Source organism: Chiloscyllium punctatum, chromosome 4, assembly GCF_047496795.1.
Source record: "Chiloscyllium punctatum isolate Juve2018m chromosome 4, sChiPun1.3, whole genome shotgun sequence".
Classification (NCBI taxonomy): domain Eukaryota; kingdom Metazoa; phylum Chordata; class Chondrichthyes; order Orectolobiformes; family Hemiscylliidae; genus Chiloscyllium; species Chiloscyllium punctatum.
This window is the reverse complement of record NC_092742.1, coordinates 14,389,178-14,404,716: the sequence shown is the minus strand read 5'-3', so window position 1 is coordinate 14,404,716 and position 15,539 is coordinate 14,389,178. Positions and strand designations below refer to the sequence as shown.

The 15,539-nt window shown below is 41.5% G+C and overlaps 1 protein-coding gene across 6 annotated transcripts in view; it reads right to left on the bottom strand.

Annotated features, from left to right (window-relative positions):
• The window catches only part of LOC140476087 (centrosomal protein of 128 kDa-like), a 416,326-nt gene that overhangs the window by 34,679 nt on the left and 366,108 nt on the right, over positions 1-15,539 (bottom strand). For all 6 annotated transcript variants that reach the window (XM_072568114.1, XM_072568117.1, XM_072568115.1 and 3 more), the window contains one exon: positions 12,578-12,655. In XM_072568114.1, the coding sequence (XP_072424215.1) occupies positions 12,578-12,655 (78 nt within the window). The remainder of the gene's footprint in view (positions 1-12,577; positions 12,656-15,539) is intronic.

The following is a 15,539-nucleotide window of genomic DNA, read 5'->3' as shown; positions in this document are numbered from 1 at the left end:
TTGAACTCATGACCCCTAGTAATTGAGGCCCCCCACTCTGGAAAAAAGCTTCTCGCTACCCACACTGTCTATACCTCTCATGGTTTTGTAGACCTCAATCAGGTCCCCCCGCAACCTCCGTGTTTCTAATGAAAATAATCCTAATCTACTAAACCTCTCCTCATAGCTAGCGCCCTCCATACCAGGCAACATCCTGGTGAACCTCCTCTCCACCCTTTCCAAACATCCACATCCTTTTAGTAATGTGGCGACCAGAACTGTACGCAGTATTCCAAATGTGGCCAAACCAAAGTCTTATAAACTACAACATGACCTGCCAACTCTTGTACTCAATACCCCGTCCGATGAAGAACAGCATGCTGTGCCTTCTTAACTACTCTACTGACCTGCATTGCCACCTTCAGGGAACAATAGACCTGAACACCCAGATCTCCCTGTACATCAATTTTCCCCAGGACTTTTCCATTTACCATTCAATTCACTCTTGAACTGGATCTTCCAAAATGCAGCACCTCGCATTTGTCAGGAATAATCTTCAGCTGCCATTTCTCTGCACACCTTTTCAATCTGTCTATATTCTGCTGCGTTCTCTGACATGCCCCTTCGTTATCTGTTACTCCACCAATCTTAGTGTCATCTGAAAACTTGCTAATCAAACCACCTATACCTTCCTCCTGATCATTTATATATATCACACACAACAGTGATCCCAATACGGATCGCTGTAGAACACCACTGGTCAGTTTTCCATTTTGAGGAACTCCCTTCCACTACCACTCTCTGCCTCCTTTTGCCCAGCCAGTTCTCTATTCATCTAGCTAGTACACACTAGACCCCATGCAATTTCACTTTCTCCATCAGCCTACCATGGAAAACCTTATGAAACGCCTTACTGAAGTCCATGTATATGACATCTACAGCCCTTCCCTCATCAATCAATTTTGTCACTTCCTCAAAGAATTCTATTAGGTTGACCTTCCCTGCACAAAATCATGCTACCTATCACTGAGGAGTCAATTTTCTTCCAAATGTAAATAGATCCTATCCCTCGGTATCCAATAGCAGGGTTATATTGCTGAGGCTGTGGTTAGACTGCATTCAGAACATTGTGAGCAGTTTTGGGCCCCATATCTAAGGTAGGATGTGCTTTTGCCTTGGTCCAGAGGAGGTATACGAGAATGGTCCCAGGAATGAAGTTATACAAGGACCATGAGTCTGTACTTGATGGAGTTTTGAAGGATAAGGGGTGTATCTCACTGAAACTTACAGAATACAGACAGGCCTGTCTAGATTGGACAGAACCTGTCTAGAACCCAAGGGCACTACCTCAGAGTGAAGGGACTGAGATGAGGAGGAACCTCTTCACTTTGAAGGTGGTTTATCTTTGGAACTCATTGCCACAGAAGACTGTAGAAGCCAAGTCATTGAGTGTGTTTAAGACAGCGATAGGTTTCTTGATGATCAGTTCTGAGTCGGTCCCGACTCAGAATGACCTGAAACACTAACACTGATTTCTCTCCATAGATGCTGCCAGACCTGCTGAGATTTTCCAGCAATTTCTGTTTTTGTAAACATATGGGGATCCTGATTCAAATTCCACCATGGCAGATAATAGAATGTGAATTTGAATTCAATAATAATCTGGAATTAAAAGTCTGATGGTGACCGTGAAACTATTGTTCATTATCAGAAAACTGATCTGACTCACTAATGTCCTTTACAGAAGGAATTCTGCTGACTTTACCTGCTCTATCCTACATGTGACTCCAGATCCACACAATGCAATTGACACTCAACTGCCCTCTAACAATTAGGGATGGACAATAAATACTAGTCCAGTCAACAGTGCTCACAAATGCAAGAACTGAACTTAAAAATAGTCTATTTGTCTCCAGTCCAAACTCTGCTCCCTCTCTGCCCATTCCGTTCCCTCCCTGGAAATTCTCTGAGGCTGAACCAGACTGTTCACAGCCTTGTCATATAGATAACTCCATACCCCCATTACAGCCACCCATTTCCACCTCCGTAATATTGCCTGACTCTGTCCATCTCAACTCATCTCTTGCTGAAAACCTTCATCATGGAGAGATTATTGGACACCAAAATTATGAATCTAAGATCAAGAAAAGCACGTATGTTCATTAAATCCCCTTGTTCTGGACCTCAATTTTTTAAATGGACAGTCTCCGACAAAATCATTTCCACATTCCCTACAAAACAGAATCCCTAGTTTCCCTATAATCAAAGGTGATAGCAGCATAACATTTCTTATGCAATGTCCAATATGTTGGTGGATACAGATGCAACAGTAGTCTTCAAAAGGGAATTGAACAAATGCTTACAGGAGATACTGCAAGATAGAGGAAAACAATGTAGTGGTATGTGCCAAAACAAGGTGGGACTTATCATCATAGAATCCCTACAATGTAGAAACAGGCCCTTCGGCCCAACAGGTCCACCCCAATCATCCAAAGCGTATTCCAACCAAACCCTAACCCCTGACTAATGCACCTAACCTACACTCCCTGAACACCACGGGCAATGTAGCATGGCCAATTCACCTAACCTGCACATCTTTGTATTGTGGGAGGTAACCCATGCAGACATGGGGAGAATGTGCTTTACTCCACACAGACAGTCACCCAAGGCTGGAATCAAATCCAGGTCCCTGGTGCTGTGAGGCAGCAGCGCCAACCACTGAGCCACCATGCCGATACTGACATAGCTTTTGGAATGGTTACAGCATCATGTATTGGAACAGTGGATGAGGTTGAAGTGCCTGTAAAATACATCAGAAATAACATAGCAGTTTGGGGTAGATGTCAGAATTGGCAAAACATTTTACTTCACATCTGGACAGTCAGCAGAGAGGAATTGTCAGCAATAACACAGTACCAGACCCAATCATTCATTTCATGGGTTAAAAATCAAAGAAGGCTATTTGGCTGACTAGTAGTCTTTTCCAATTACATTTGTCAGTGAGCTATAAGAACCACCAGCCTTTCAAACCAGTGGCAGGTGTGAGTGAGGTTTCATGGCAGGGAGTTAAAATGGAGCTCAGATTAAATGCATGCAAATGTTCACACTTTGCTGACTGACGTTAACTCATATGGTCTAGTTCACTCTAGTTACTGGCCTACATTAGCCGACAACATCAAAGTGCATAGATTGACCAACTCACCACAAACATTTCACGTGCAAAATCAAAAGATCACATGATCGGTTGGAAGGTATTTAAGAAATGGGCAAGAAAGTGGAGTGGAGGATGGGATGAGATCAGCCATGATCGTATTAAATGGTGGAGCCCGTTTGAGGGGCTCCTAGTTCTAATGCAAGATGTGCAAAGTACACTGCATGGATTAATGATAGCATGGCTCTTTGGATGGCCACACTACGGCTGATAAGCGTATGCTGAGTACTAACTGCCAACGTACTTCAAATAGGCTGTAGGTAGGCACAGTTTATACTTTTAAATCTGATGAACAGAAGCTTATATAAAAATTAAAGAGGAAAATTGAAATGAAGCAACCAGGGAATGCAACACAAATAGGTTAATACTGAAAGGTGATTTCTAAACAGAACCTGTCATATGAAAGCATCAGGAGTTGTAATCTTTTTCCATTTTAAACAGCAACAAACTGTTATTAGTCCCTTAAAAACTGAAAGAACTGCAGATGCTATAAATCAGGAAGGTGAGAGGGGAAAGATATAAAAGAGACCTACGGGGCAACTTTTCCACACAGAGGGTGGTACGTGTATGGAATGAGCTGCCAGAGGATGTGGTGGAGGCTGGTACAATTGCAATATTTAAGAGGCATTTGGATGGGTATATGAATAGGAAGGGTTTGGAGGGATATGGGCTGGGTACTGGCAGGTGGGACTAGATTGGGTTGGGATATCTGGTCAGCATGGACGGGTTGGACCAAAGGGTCTGTTTCCATGCTGTACATCTCTATGACTATGACAGAAATTGCTGGAAAAGCTCAGCAGGTCCAGCAGCAGCAGTCAGGAGAAATCAGAGTTAATGTTTTTCTGATTCCTCTTCACCGATGCTGCCAAACCTGCTGAGCTTTTCCAGCAATTTCTGTTTTTGTTATAGTCCTTGAGTAGGTCAAAGCACACTGCTTATATTTATTTCTCTGCACTTTATGAAATGTGATGACTGAGATTTATCATGGTTATATTTTTAGTTGCTTAAACTCTTCACTTAAAATAAAGGCTGCTTTGTTGTAACACATTGCTGGTGGCATGTTGAGTTTCTGGGAAATGCGTCATTCAGTGGCAAACAGCAGCAACTTTGTGCATCATGTGATAGATCCCAGAACTTTTACTGAGCATCTACTGTATTAGTTGTGAAATAAATGGATGAGTATGCAAAGGAAATATAATACAATTCCCCCAATGCGGTCAACAAAAAAGTCAACTTTTAAACCTCCTGGAGCAGTGGAAACATCCACCAACAACAGTTACAGACAGCACTTGTGTATCTTCATAAATTTAACCATCAACTTGACATTTGAGAAACTCAAATGGCAAGAAAGACATCCTGTAACCCATTGCCTTGTTAAACCTGCTGGTTTTGGACACAAAACCTTCGCCCTGCATCCACAATATCAGTTTTGCATTACTTCATCATCCCAATCCTCTCCCAAGATACATTTTCGAGATAAGTTTGTTTTGTTTTTGTGCACAGGCAGGGGTAGGGAGAGAGAATACAATGTGATTCTTGAATTGCATTCTGTTTAACAAAAATAGTAAAGAGAGGAAAAACATAGATAACAATATTTAATTCAACACAAAATTAAATGGAATTGCTTCTTCAAGCCCTTTAGTATCTCCAAGAAAATTCCCTTTTTTGATGCAACCTTTAAAATATTTGCAATTCATTATAATTCACTTCACCTCCCCAAATTGCATTTGGTCATGGGGACTATTAGTTTCATTGTAATTATATAAGGTATGCTAATTAGGGGCAGCTCATGCTTATCACTATGTTCTGTTTAATGCTAAGAACTACACTGGTTGAGTACAAAACTGATTGAACCAATTCAACCACAGTGTAGAATCTTGTGGATTGGGGCCCTGTTGAAATGAGGAAAACAGAAAGAAAAATGTTCAAAGCTATGGCAAAAGCAGTTATTGCAGGGTGCTCAGATATGGTACAGTAATGTGGAAGAGGCAATTTGGTTTTGTGAAAGGTAGCTTTACAAAATCCTGGCTGGACCTAACTTGGAGTACCGAGAGCAGATCTGGATACCACACCTTAGGAAGAATATATTCACCTTGGAGGGAATAGAGTGTAGGCTTACAAGAATAATAACTGAACTTCAAGGGTTAAGTCATGATTAGATTAGATTCCCTACAGTGTGGAAACAGGCCCTTCAGCCCAACTAGTCCACACCGACCCTCCGAAGAGTAACCCACCCAGACCCATTCCCCAAATTTCCCTCTGACTAATGCACCTAACACCTATGGGCAATTTAGCATGGCTAATTCACCTGACATGCACTTCTTTGGATTGTGGGAGGAAACCAGAGCACCCAGAGGCAACCCATGCAGACACGGGGAGAATGTGCAAACTCCACACAGACAGTTGCCTGAGGCTGAAACTGAACTTGGGCCCCTAGTGCTGTGAGGCAGCAGTGCTAACCACTGAGCAACCGTGCCACCAAGGACAGATTATACAGACTGGGTGTCTAGAATTTAGGAGGGTATGTGGGTGATCTGAACAAAGTCTTCAAGATATTAACAGGAAAAGACAGCGTGGAAAAAGCTAAATTATTTCCACTGATTGGGGATTCTAGAATTAGGGGGCATAGCCTGAGAATTAGGGCCAGATCGTTCAAGAGAGATGTTTGGAACCCTCCTCTACAAACAGTAGTTGAATTTTATTAAGCAAAGGTGATCAGGGATATGGGCCAAAGGCAAGTGTATGGAGTTTCACCACTGATCACACATGATCTCATTGACATATGGAACAGGCTGAAGGGCTGAATGGCCTATTCCTGTTCCTAAACACCATGTTTGAGCAATGTATTAGAGTTTTTTGAGAAAGTAACATATGTTGCAGTTAAAAGGAAACCAATGGATGTGCTGTACTTAGACTTCAATAAGACATTTGACAAAGTCCTGTATCAAAGGTAAATGAAAAGCTCATGGGATAAGAATTTGCATATTGTCATGAATAGACGATTGACTGTCTAACAGGAAGCAGATAGTAGGCATAAATGAGTCTTCTTCAGGTTGGCAAAATGCAGTGAATGATGTAAAGGATAGTTGCTGGGATCTTAATTGTTTAAAGTTCATAGATATTACTTGGATGAAGGGACAGAAAGTATGGCTGCCACATCTGTTGATGAGACTCAGCTCAGGAGGAGAGTAAATGGTGATATTGATAACTTTAGTGAATGGGCCAAGATGTGGGAATTGGATTAGATTACTTATAGTGTAGAAACAGGCCCTTCGGCCCAATAAGTCCACACCGACCCGCCGAAGCGTATACCACCCAGACCCATTCCTCTACACCTACCCCTTCACCTAACACTACGGGCAATTTAGCATGGCCAATTCACCTAACCTGCACATTTTTGGATTGTGGGAGGGAACCGGAGCACCCGGAGGAAACCCATGCAGACACGGGGAGAATGTGCAAACTTCACACAGAGAGTCGCCTGAGGCGGGAATTGAACCCGGGTCTCTGGCGCTGTGAGGTAGCAGTGCTAACCACTGTGCCGGGAAATGGAGTATAATGAGGGAAAGTGTGAAAATATCCATTTTGGCAGAAAGAATAAAAAGAAACATATATATCTGCAAGATGCAAAGTGAACTGGGTGTCCTTGTGCACTAAACAGAAAAAGCAAGTATTCAGGTGCAGCAAGTAATTAGGAAAGCTAATCCAATATTATAATTTCTGATCTGAAGATGGGTGACTGACCCAAAGCATTAATTCTGATTTCTTTCCACAGATGTTGCCAGACCTGTTGAGCTTTTCCAGCAATATTTGCCTTTGTTTCTGATTTCTAGCATCTGCAGCTCTTTTAGTTTTTTAACACAAGTAATGAGGTTGTGCGTCGGTTATATAGGGCACTGGTGAAACCATATTTGGAATAAAGTCGCCATAGTCCCAGAGAAGATTAGGACTGCTCTCTCACCAGAACAAGATGACTGGTGGTGCTCAGCTGGTACAGGAGTTGAATAAACATCGTTGACATTACTGCATCGCAAACTAGCCATCCAGCCAAATGAGCTAACTAGTACTCCCTGCACATTGTTCTTAAAAATGGGTAACATCTTTTCAGCACTCACCCTGTCAACATGTCCTCAGTGAAATGGCGCCAAATTCCTTTTGCTGAAAACAACCTAATGAATTTGCATTAAGGAGGGTTCCTGTCAGTGCTTGCCTTTGTTTATAGCTGACGTACTAGAAGTTGCTTTCCCTCCTAATGTTGCTGAAGTCGTGCTGGGCTCAGACCTCAAAGATTTTCCATTGGTCACCTGCATTGGGAGGGGCAGGGAGAATGGTAGTACAGAGGATAAGCCACTGAAGTAAGAGTTCAGAGGCCCAGTCTAATATTGTGGGATCATGGATTTAAGCCTCACTATGGCAACTGATGAAAATCAAAATTCAATCTGAAACATAGAGCCACCATCAGTAATGGTGACTATGACAATGATCATCAATCTTTGCAAAAATTCATTTGGTTCATTAATATCCTTTCGGGAAGAAAATTTGCTTTCCTTAACCTAGTCTGGCCTATATATGACCCACAGAAATAAAGTACAAAGAACAACAAAAATCACAGCACAGGAAACAGGCCCTTTGGCCCGCCAAGCCTGCACTGATCCAGATCCTCTATCTAAACCTGTCGTCCATTTTCTAAGGATCTGTATCCCTCTACTTGTTCATTCATATATCTGTCTAGATACATCTTAAATGACACTATCATTCCTGCCCCTGCCACCTCCGCTGGCGACACGTTCCAGGCACCCACTACCCTTTGTGTGAAGAACTTTCCACGCCTATCTCCCTTAAACTTTTCCCCTCTCACCTTGAACTTGTGATCCCTAGTAATTGAGTCCCCCACTCTGGGAAAAAGTGCTTCTCATTATCCACCCTGACTATACCTCTCATGATTTTGTAGACCTCAATCAGGTCTCCCCTCAATCTCCATCTTGCTGATGAAATTAATTCTAATCTACTCAACCTCTCTTCATAGCTAGCGCCCTACATATGATGCAACATCCTGTGAACCTCCATTGCACCCTCTGCAAAGCATTCACATCATTTTGATAATATGGCGACCAAAACTGTTCGCAGTATTCCAAAATGGGCCGAACCAACGTCCGATACAACTGTAACATGACCTGCCAATTCTTGTACTTAATACTCCGTATGATGAAGGAAAGCATACCGTATGCCTTCTTGACCATTTCATTCACCTGTGTTGCCACCTTCAGGGTACAATGGACCTGAACACCCAGATCTCTCTGTACATCAACTTTTCCCAGGGCTTTTCCATTTACTGTATAGTTTGCTCTTGAATTGGATCTTCCAAAATTCATCACCTCACATTTGTCAGGATTGAACACCATCTGGCATTTCTCTGCCCAGCTCTCCAATCTATCTATATTCCACTGCATTCTCTGACAGGCCCCTTCACTATCAGCTAATCTGCCAATCTTAGAGTCATCTGCAAGCTTGCTAATCAGACCACCTATACCTTCCTCGAGATCAATTACGTATATCACAAACAACAGTGGTCCCAGCACAGCTCTTGAGGAACACCATTGGTCACTGGTCCCCATTTTGAGAAATTCCCTTTCACTGCTACTCCTGCCTAGCCAAGTGGTTGATTCTTGACTGTCCAATGAAATGACGCAACAAGCTTCAAAGGCAATTAGGGATGGGCAACAAAGAGTGGCCAGCCCACATCCCAAGTAAGAACGAAAAAGCTTTGCTTCTCCAACTTTCCAAGTTGGCAACACACCTTGCAATCTGTCTGCCCACTTTAATTGCTTTCATTATCTGTACTCACTTATTGATTAAAAAGCTGGAGGGAGGAAGGTAGGCTTTGGGATACTAACCCAACAAGCTTCCTACTCCTCTCATGCTCCCCTCCCACCAAATTGGAAACATTCCTCCCAAGGGTTGATTTTTTTTTGCAGGCTTGTGGAGTGCAAATGGAAATACAAAGGTAGAAAAGTGGCTACATCGTAAACTGGAAACAGCACCAACCATCAAAATACCCATCAGCTTTTCTATCACCAACTGAATTATCCGTCAACATTGAAATATCTCTGAAAAGAAGTACTTGCATTATATTGTGCTATATATCTTTCAGAAATCTCTCAAAGCACTTCACATATAATCAATTACTTTCAAGTGCGGTGACTGTAATCTAAGTAGACTGAACAAACAATGGAAGACAGCTAGGTAACACTTACGGCTGTAGAGGAACCGCTGCCTTCTCAATGAAGTTAAAAATCACACATCACCAGGTTATAGTTCAACAGGCTTAATTGGAAGGACACTAGCTTTCAGAGCGCTGCTCCTTCATCAGGAGGTTGTGGAGGACACAATTGTAAGGCACAGAATTTATAGCAAAAGTTTACAGTGTGATGTAACTGAAATTATACATTGAAAAAGACCTGGATTGTTTGTTAAGACTCTCAATTTTTGGAATGAACATTTTGGTTTCAGTTCTTTCATATGTAAATTGCAGAACCTTTTTAAATTCACATCCTTAAGTGAACTTTAACAATTGGTGTCATGTTGGCCCAGATAATGTATTGAAGGTGTGAGCTGCCCTGTGTGTGGCTGTCTGTGCCACAATGGTCAGACTGATTCTAATCTAAAAAATGGATTTACAGAATCTTATATGGAGTCATGCAGTTTTTAAGCAAAATAAGATGTAATTCTGCAAATACAAATTCACCCCACAAATATATGTGTGTGTGCATATAGGTGTGTGTGTGTGTGTGAGGGGGTTATGAGTGTCTGTGAAAAAGTGGGATTATGTATGTGAGTGTAAAAGGGTATAAGTCTGTGAGAGGGTGCGTGTGTGCGTGGGAGCGTATGTGTGAATATATGAGAGAGAGCTTGTTTGAAGGTGAGAAGTGGAGGTGTGGGGAAAGTCTTGGCGAGGTGTATATCCTCATTGATAATGTGTTGCAGGCTGCGAAGAACATGGCGCAGTTTATCGGCTCCTGGGACTATGAAGGGTACCCTGTCGGTTGCAGCACATGTCTGTCTCCTGAGGAGGTCATTACGGTTTCTTGCTCAGACAGATCATTGTTCGTAGCAAACTGCCTGGCTTTCAGGACAACACTATACAACCTTGTCACGGTAGACGCTGCAAGACATGTCAGAGTGTCGACACATATACCGCCATTACGCGTGGGGACACCTCCCATCGTGCATGTGGTAGGTACCCATGCAACACAACCAACGTTGTCTATCTCATACGCTACAGGCAAGGATGCCCTGAGGTATGGTACATTGGTAAGACCGAGCGGAGGCTACAGCAACGGATGAATAGACACTGCACAACAATCAACAGACCGGAGTGCTCCCTCCCAGTCAGAGAAAATTTCAGTAGTCTCGGACATTTGACCTCAGACCTTTGGGTGACTGTCCTCTCAGGCGGTCTTTGGGACAGGCAACAACAAAAAGGGGCTGAGCAGAGAATGCCCCACGGGGATGGCCTACTATACACACACACACACACACCTACAGACCCATACACTAACGTAGAAGCTTTCTCATAGACAAGCTCTCTCTCGTACGTCCCACATTCACGTGCACACACACACCCCCTCACAGACCTATACCCCTTTACATGCACACTCACACACATACACACACTCTCTGACAGACACTCATAACTTCCACACACATACCTACATGCACACACAACCCTAAGTGTGTGGGGTGAATTTGTATTTGCAGAATTACATTTTATTTTGCTCAAAAACTACATGAATCCATATAAGATTATGTAGATCCCTTTGTTAGATTAGAATCAGTCTGACAATTGTGGCACAGACAGCCTCACACAGTGCAGCTCACACCTTCAATACATTATCTGGGCCAACATGACACCAATTGTTAAAGTTCACTTGAAAATGTATCTTTTCAAAGAGTTTTGCAATTTACATATGAAAGAACTGAAACCAACATTATCATTTTAACAGATGAGAGACTTAACAAACAATCCAGGTCTTTTTCAATAGATAATTTCAGTTACATCACACTGTAAACTTTCGCTATAAATTTTGTGTCTTATGAACTTAAACTCCACCTCTATGTGATGAAGGAGCTTCCAAATAAACCTGTTGAACTATAACCTGGTGATTTTTAACTTTGTACACCCCAGTCCAATACCGGCTCCTCCAAATCATGACTTCTCAATGAATGCAATGGACATGCAGGAGCATACTGACTGAATGCATTGTGCTCCTGTGATATACAACCAACTCAAAGTTCAAAGTAAATCCATTCTTCACTTGCATTCTGTTCCGAGATGCACCGTCATCAGTGCTGGCATGTGGGTAATTCCTATGAGAACACTGTTGAGCAGACAGCAACCTTTTCCCAGGGACCAATGATATTGTGGTGCAAGAAAAAAATGCAACCATTCACACATTTCTGCAGGAAACTTAGAAGGGTCACCTTGGCAACTGTCAGAGGGCTTCTTCCACCCACGGAACTCTATTAACCTGAGAGTCAGTGCCTTCATTAGAGATGAGTAGGAAAGAAAGAAAATGGAGAAGGAAAGACCAACCTTCTGGTCAATATTCTCCTTATACAATACTGTACTGTACTGTGCAATAAAATATAAGAACTCAACCTGACACCGAGAACTTCAACAACCTGTCCAAGAGGATATTCATCAGATATGCAGAAATTGCAGCTGGGAAGGGTGCAACCAGGTGACATCACATTGGTTGCCAGTTATATGACACACTGTTATTCCCTGAACATCAAACAGGGAATGTCAGATGTGTCAACCGGGGCTATATGTTCCATTCCTTCCCACGTGCAGTTTTACCCCCACATGCTACTGTTTAGATACTGAATTGTTCCAATGCGCTTCTAATACTTTCTGCTTCTATTTCTGGTTATAATTTGTCAAAATATTTTTCTGTTGATTCACACAACAGGATTTCTGTTGCAATTCTAAATTTCCCCTTTGTAGTCCTTCCCATTAAAGGGAGGTATGATTAAGGGACACAACCTTGACAAATTCACAGTATTTGATACAGATTGAGTTGTATTTCACAGATCAATACTTCATCTTAACTAGCAATCCTGGAATCCCAGGTACAGGTCCAGTAAAAAGCTCCAATGTTCTGGCCTCAAGGCTCTAACACAATATTTCCATATAAAGAGATCATGCCTGGAGACAAAGGAGTTCCAAATATTTTCAAAATCTATCTCCAACTTACCACAGTTAGAGATTAAGTGCTTTAGGCTTTACAATGTCACGATAAAAATGTCACGGATTTTCAACTAATTGTTTCCACATTTTTGTATTATGAAAATGGGCAATTAGAACAATCATCAAAATGTCCTTACCTCCAAATCCCGGATGCCATCTAGGATACTCAACCTCTCTGGCACCGATTCAAGATGGTCCAATGCCATCCGTGTGCTCTAAATTCAAAACCAAGTTAAAACATGTTAATCTCTCTATTTTACTGAAACCAGCATCAATGTAGTAACTGTACAAGTGGGTCACTTTTCTCATTAGTATCACACAGGGTCAAAATTCTCCTTAATAACAGAACACACAAGCCAACTTGTTCATTAGTAACAATACACGAGTCAGTGTTCTTCACAATAGTGCACGGTTCAGTGTTCTCTTTTGTTGATAATGAAAGGGATGTCAAACGCTAGACCTTCCACAAGCATTCTATCTTGTAGAATACACTCGCATTTGTGCAAATTAACATTTGTTTTGCAGCATGTTTCTGTTTTGCGGAGCAAAGGTACAGGATTCTGGTAGAGGACAGGATGGAAAAAGGTCACAGGGATTACATTGCAAATAATATTACAACAGTTTCCCCTCTTCATCCCCTCCTTTCCAGGTGTTAGTTCAGGCTAGACAAAGGTACCACAGCCATTTTCCAGTTTCCTACCAAGGTGCCTATTCTTCAAGCATTAACTCAGGCTGCATATGCCAGAGGAACATTCAATGGTGAATCATGGGCAGGTAGGTTAGAAGCAGGAGAAGGGCCCTCAGCCTCTTGAGCCCACCCCATCATTCTATAACAGCTGGTTTCATTATTCCCTATTCCCATGCATCACTGGTAACATTTCCTCCTCTTGCTGATAAAGCATTTATCTACCTTTACCTTAAAAATATTCAAAGACTCTGCTTTCACTACCCGACTGGAAAGTTAGTTCCAAAGACTCACAACCCTTCAAAAGCAAAAATAAATCTAATTGCTGTTTTAAACAGGTAAAACATGATCTTCAAACAGTGACCTCTTCCCCTGGTACTAGATTCCCCTACAAGAGGAAACATCTATTCCCTATTCAGCCTCACATTATAACAAATGTCCTACATATCTGAAGCATTACCTCCTTATTTTTGTACTCAATTCCCCTCAGGATAAATTATAACATTATGTGAGCTTTCCAAATTACTTGCTGTACCTGCATACTAACATTTCGAAATTGGACCAGCCAAATGCCTCTGGAATCCCTTCCTCTCCCTCTATAGATAGTATGTTTCCTTCCGACTTTCAGTTTTCCTCCCCTTTTGAATAAAGGAGCTACATTCATTATTTTACAATCTAATGGAAGCTTCCCTGAATCTAGAAAATTTTGGAAAATTAAAAACAATGCATCAACTACCTCACTAATCACTTCTTTTAAGGCCCTAGGATAAAATCCATCAGGACCCAAGGACTTGTCAGCCCACAGCTCCAACAAGTAGTGGGGAGGCATTGGCCTAGTGGTATTATTGCTGGACCTTTAATCCAGAGACCTAGGTAATATTCTAGGGGCCTGGGTTCGAATCCTGTCACAGCAGATGGTAGAATTTTAATTCAATAAATACCTGGAATTGAGTCAAGTGATAATCATGAAGCCATTACTGATTGTCAGGAAAAATCCATCTGGTTTGTTAATGCCCTTTAGGGAAGGAAGTTATCTGATCTGGCCTACATGTAACATCAGACCCATAGCAATGTGGTAAGTTGCCCTCTGGGCAATAAATGCTGATCTAGCAGCGATGCCCTTATCCCCCGAATGAATAAAAAAAATTGCTCAGTACTACTTCCATGGTTGTGTGATTGCAATTTGAGCTCCTTACATTTCCTGATTAACCACTATAGTGAAGACTGATGCAAAACACCTATTAAATTTATCTGCCATCTCCTTATTTTCTAGTTTTAATTCCCTGGGTCAATTTTCTATAGGATCATTGCTCATTTTGTTAACACTTTTCTTTTTAAAATGTCTATTGAAACTCTTACTACCTGTTTTTATATTTCTAGCTAGTTTTCTCTCATGCTCTAATGTTTTCTTTTTATCATTTGTTTAGCAATTCTTGCTTTTTAAAAATATATTTTGTCCAATTTTTTGACCTGCCTCCCATCTCTACACAATTATATGTTATTTTTCTTGAGGTTTGATACTACTTTTAAGTCAGTAACCAAATGGAGTTTGTCTTTCTGGTTAAAATGTATCTATTTTTATGTGTTCTTGAATATTCCTCAATAGTTTGTGACTGCATCTCTACTGACCTTGCCCTTAACCTAATTTGTGAGTTCCCTTCAGCAAATAATCAACCCCCACCCCCACAGCCTCCGCATTCCAAAACACACACCCCCAACCCTCACTCCATCAAATCCTATCTATTTGTTTACATTTTGAAACCAGGCTCATAGCAGAAAGCGACAGGCATGGAACCTAATTCTCACTAGCCCATAAGGACTGATGCACAATTATATACCGTACAAGTTGACTAACCAGTGTACCAAACTCAGGGCTTTCTGGTCTATATCACAGTCCAGAATATAAAAAAATGTCTGCAAACTGAATGCAAAAAGTCGCGAAAGCATAATTTGCTGCTGCTGATGTGACACTTTGGCCAAAGAATTACAACCAGTTGTGCAATTGCAATTTCAAGATTAACATCATCAATGCTCTACGCAGAGATTGGACCTTTAGGTTGTAAATATGCCATGTCTAAATACAAACTGGACTTCTAAATTCACAATATAGAAAAGCTGCTCTTGCCAAGGCAAAGGATAAAAGCTTTACCAGGGATCTAATCGCATCGTACCTGACCTCGCTCGATCCTGACAGAGTTTCTGAAACGGAAAGTGTGCCAGCTCTCAGTACTCTGATAAGAACATAAAACCAGGTTAATAAGGCCATAAAAAAGCTAAAATAGCAAACAAAGTACTGGCGTTCATTTCTCAAGGGACAAAACTGAAAAGCAGTATGCTAAACCTACACAGAAACCTATTTAGACGATATTTTGAACATTTCAGGCCTGAAAATTATGTAAAAGATTTAAAGGCAC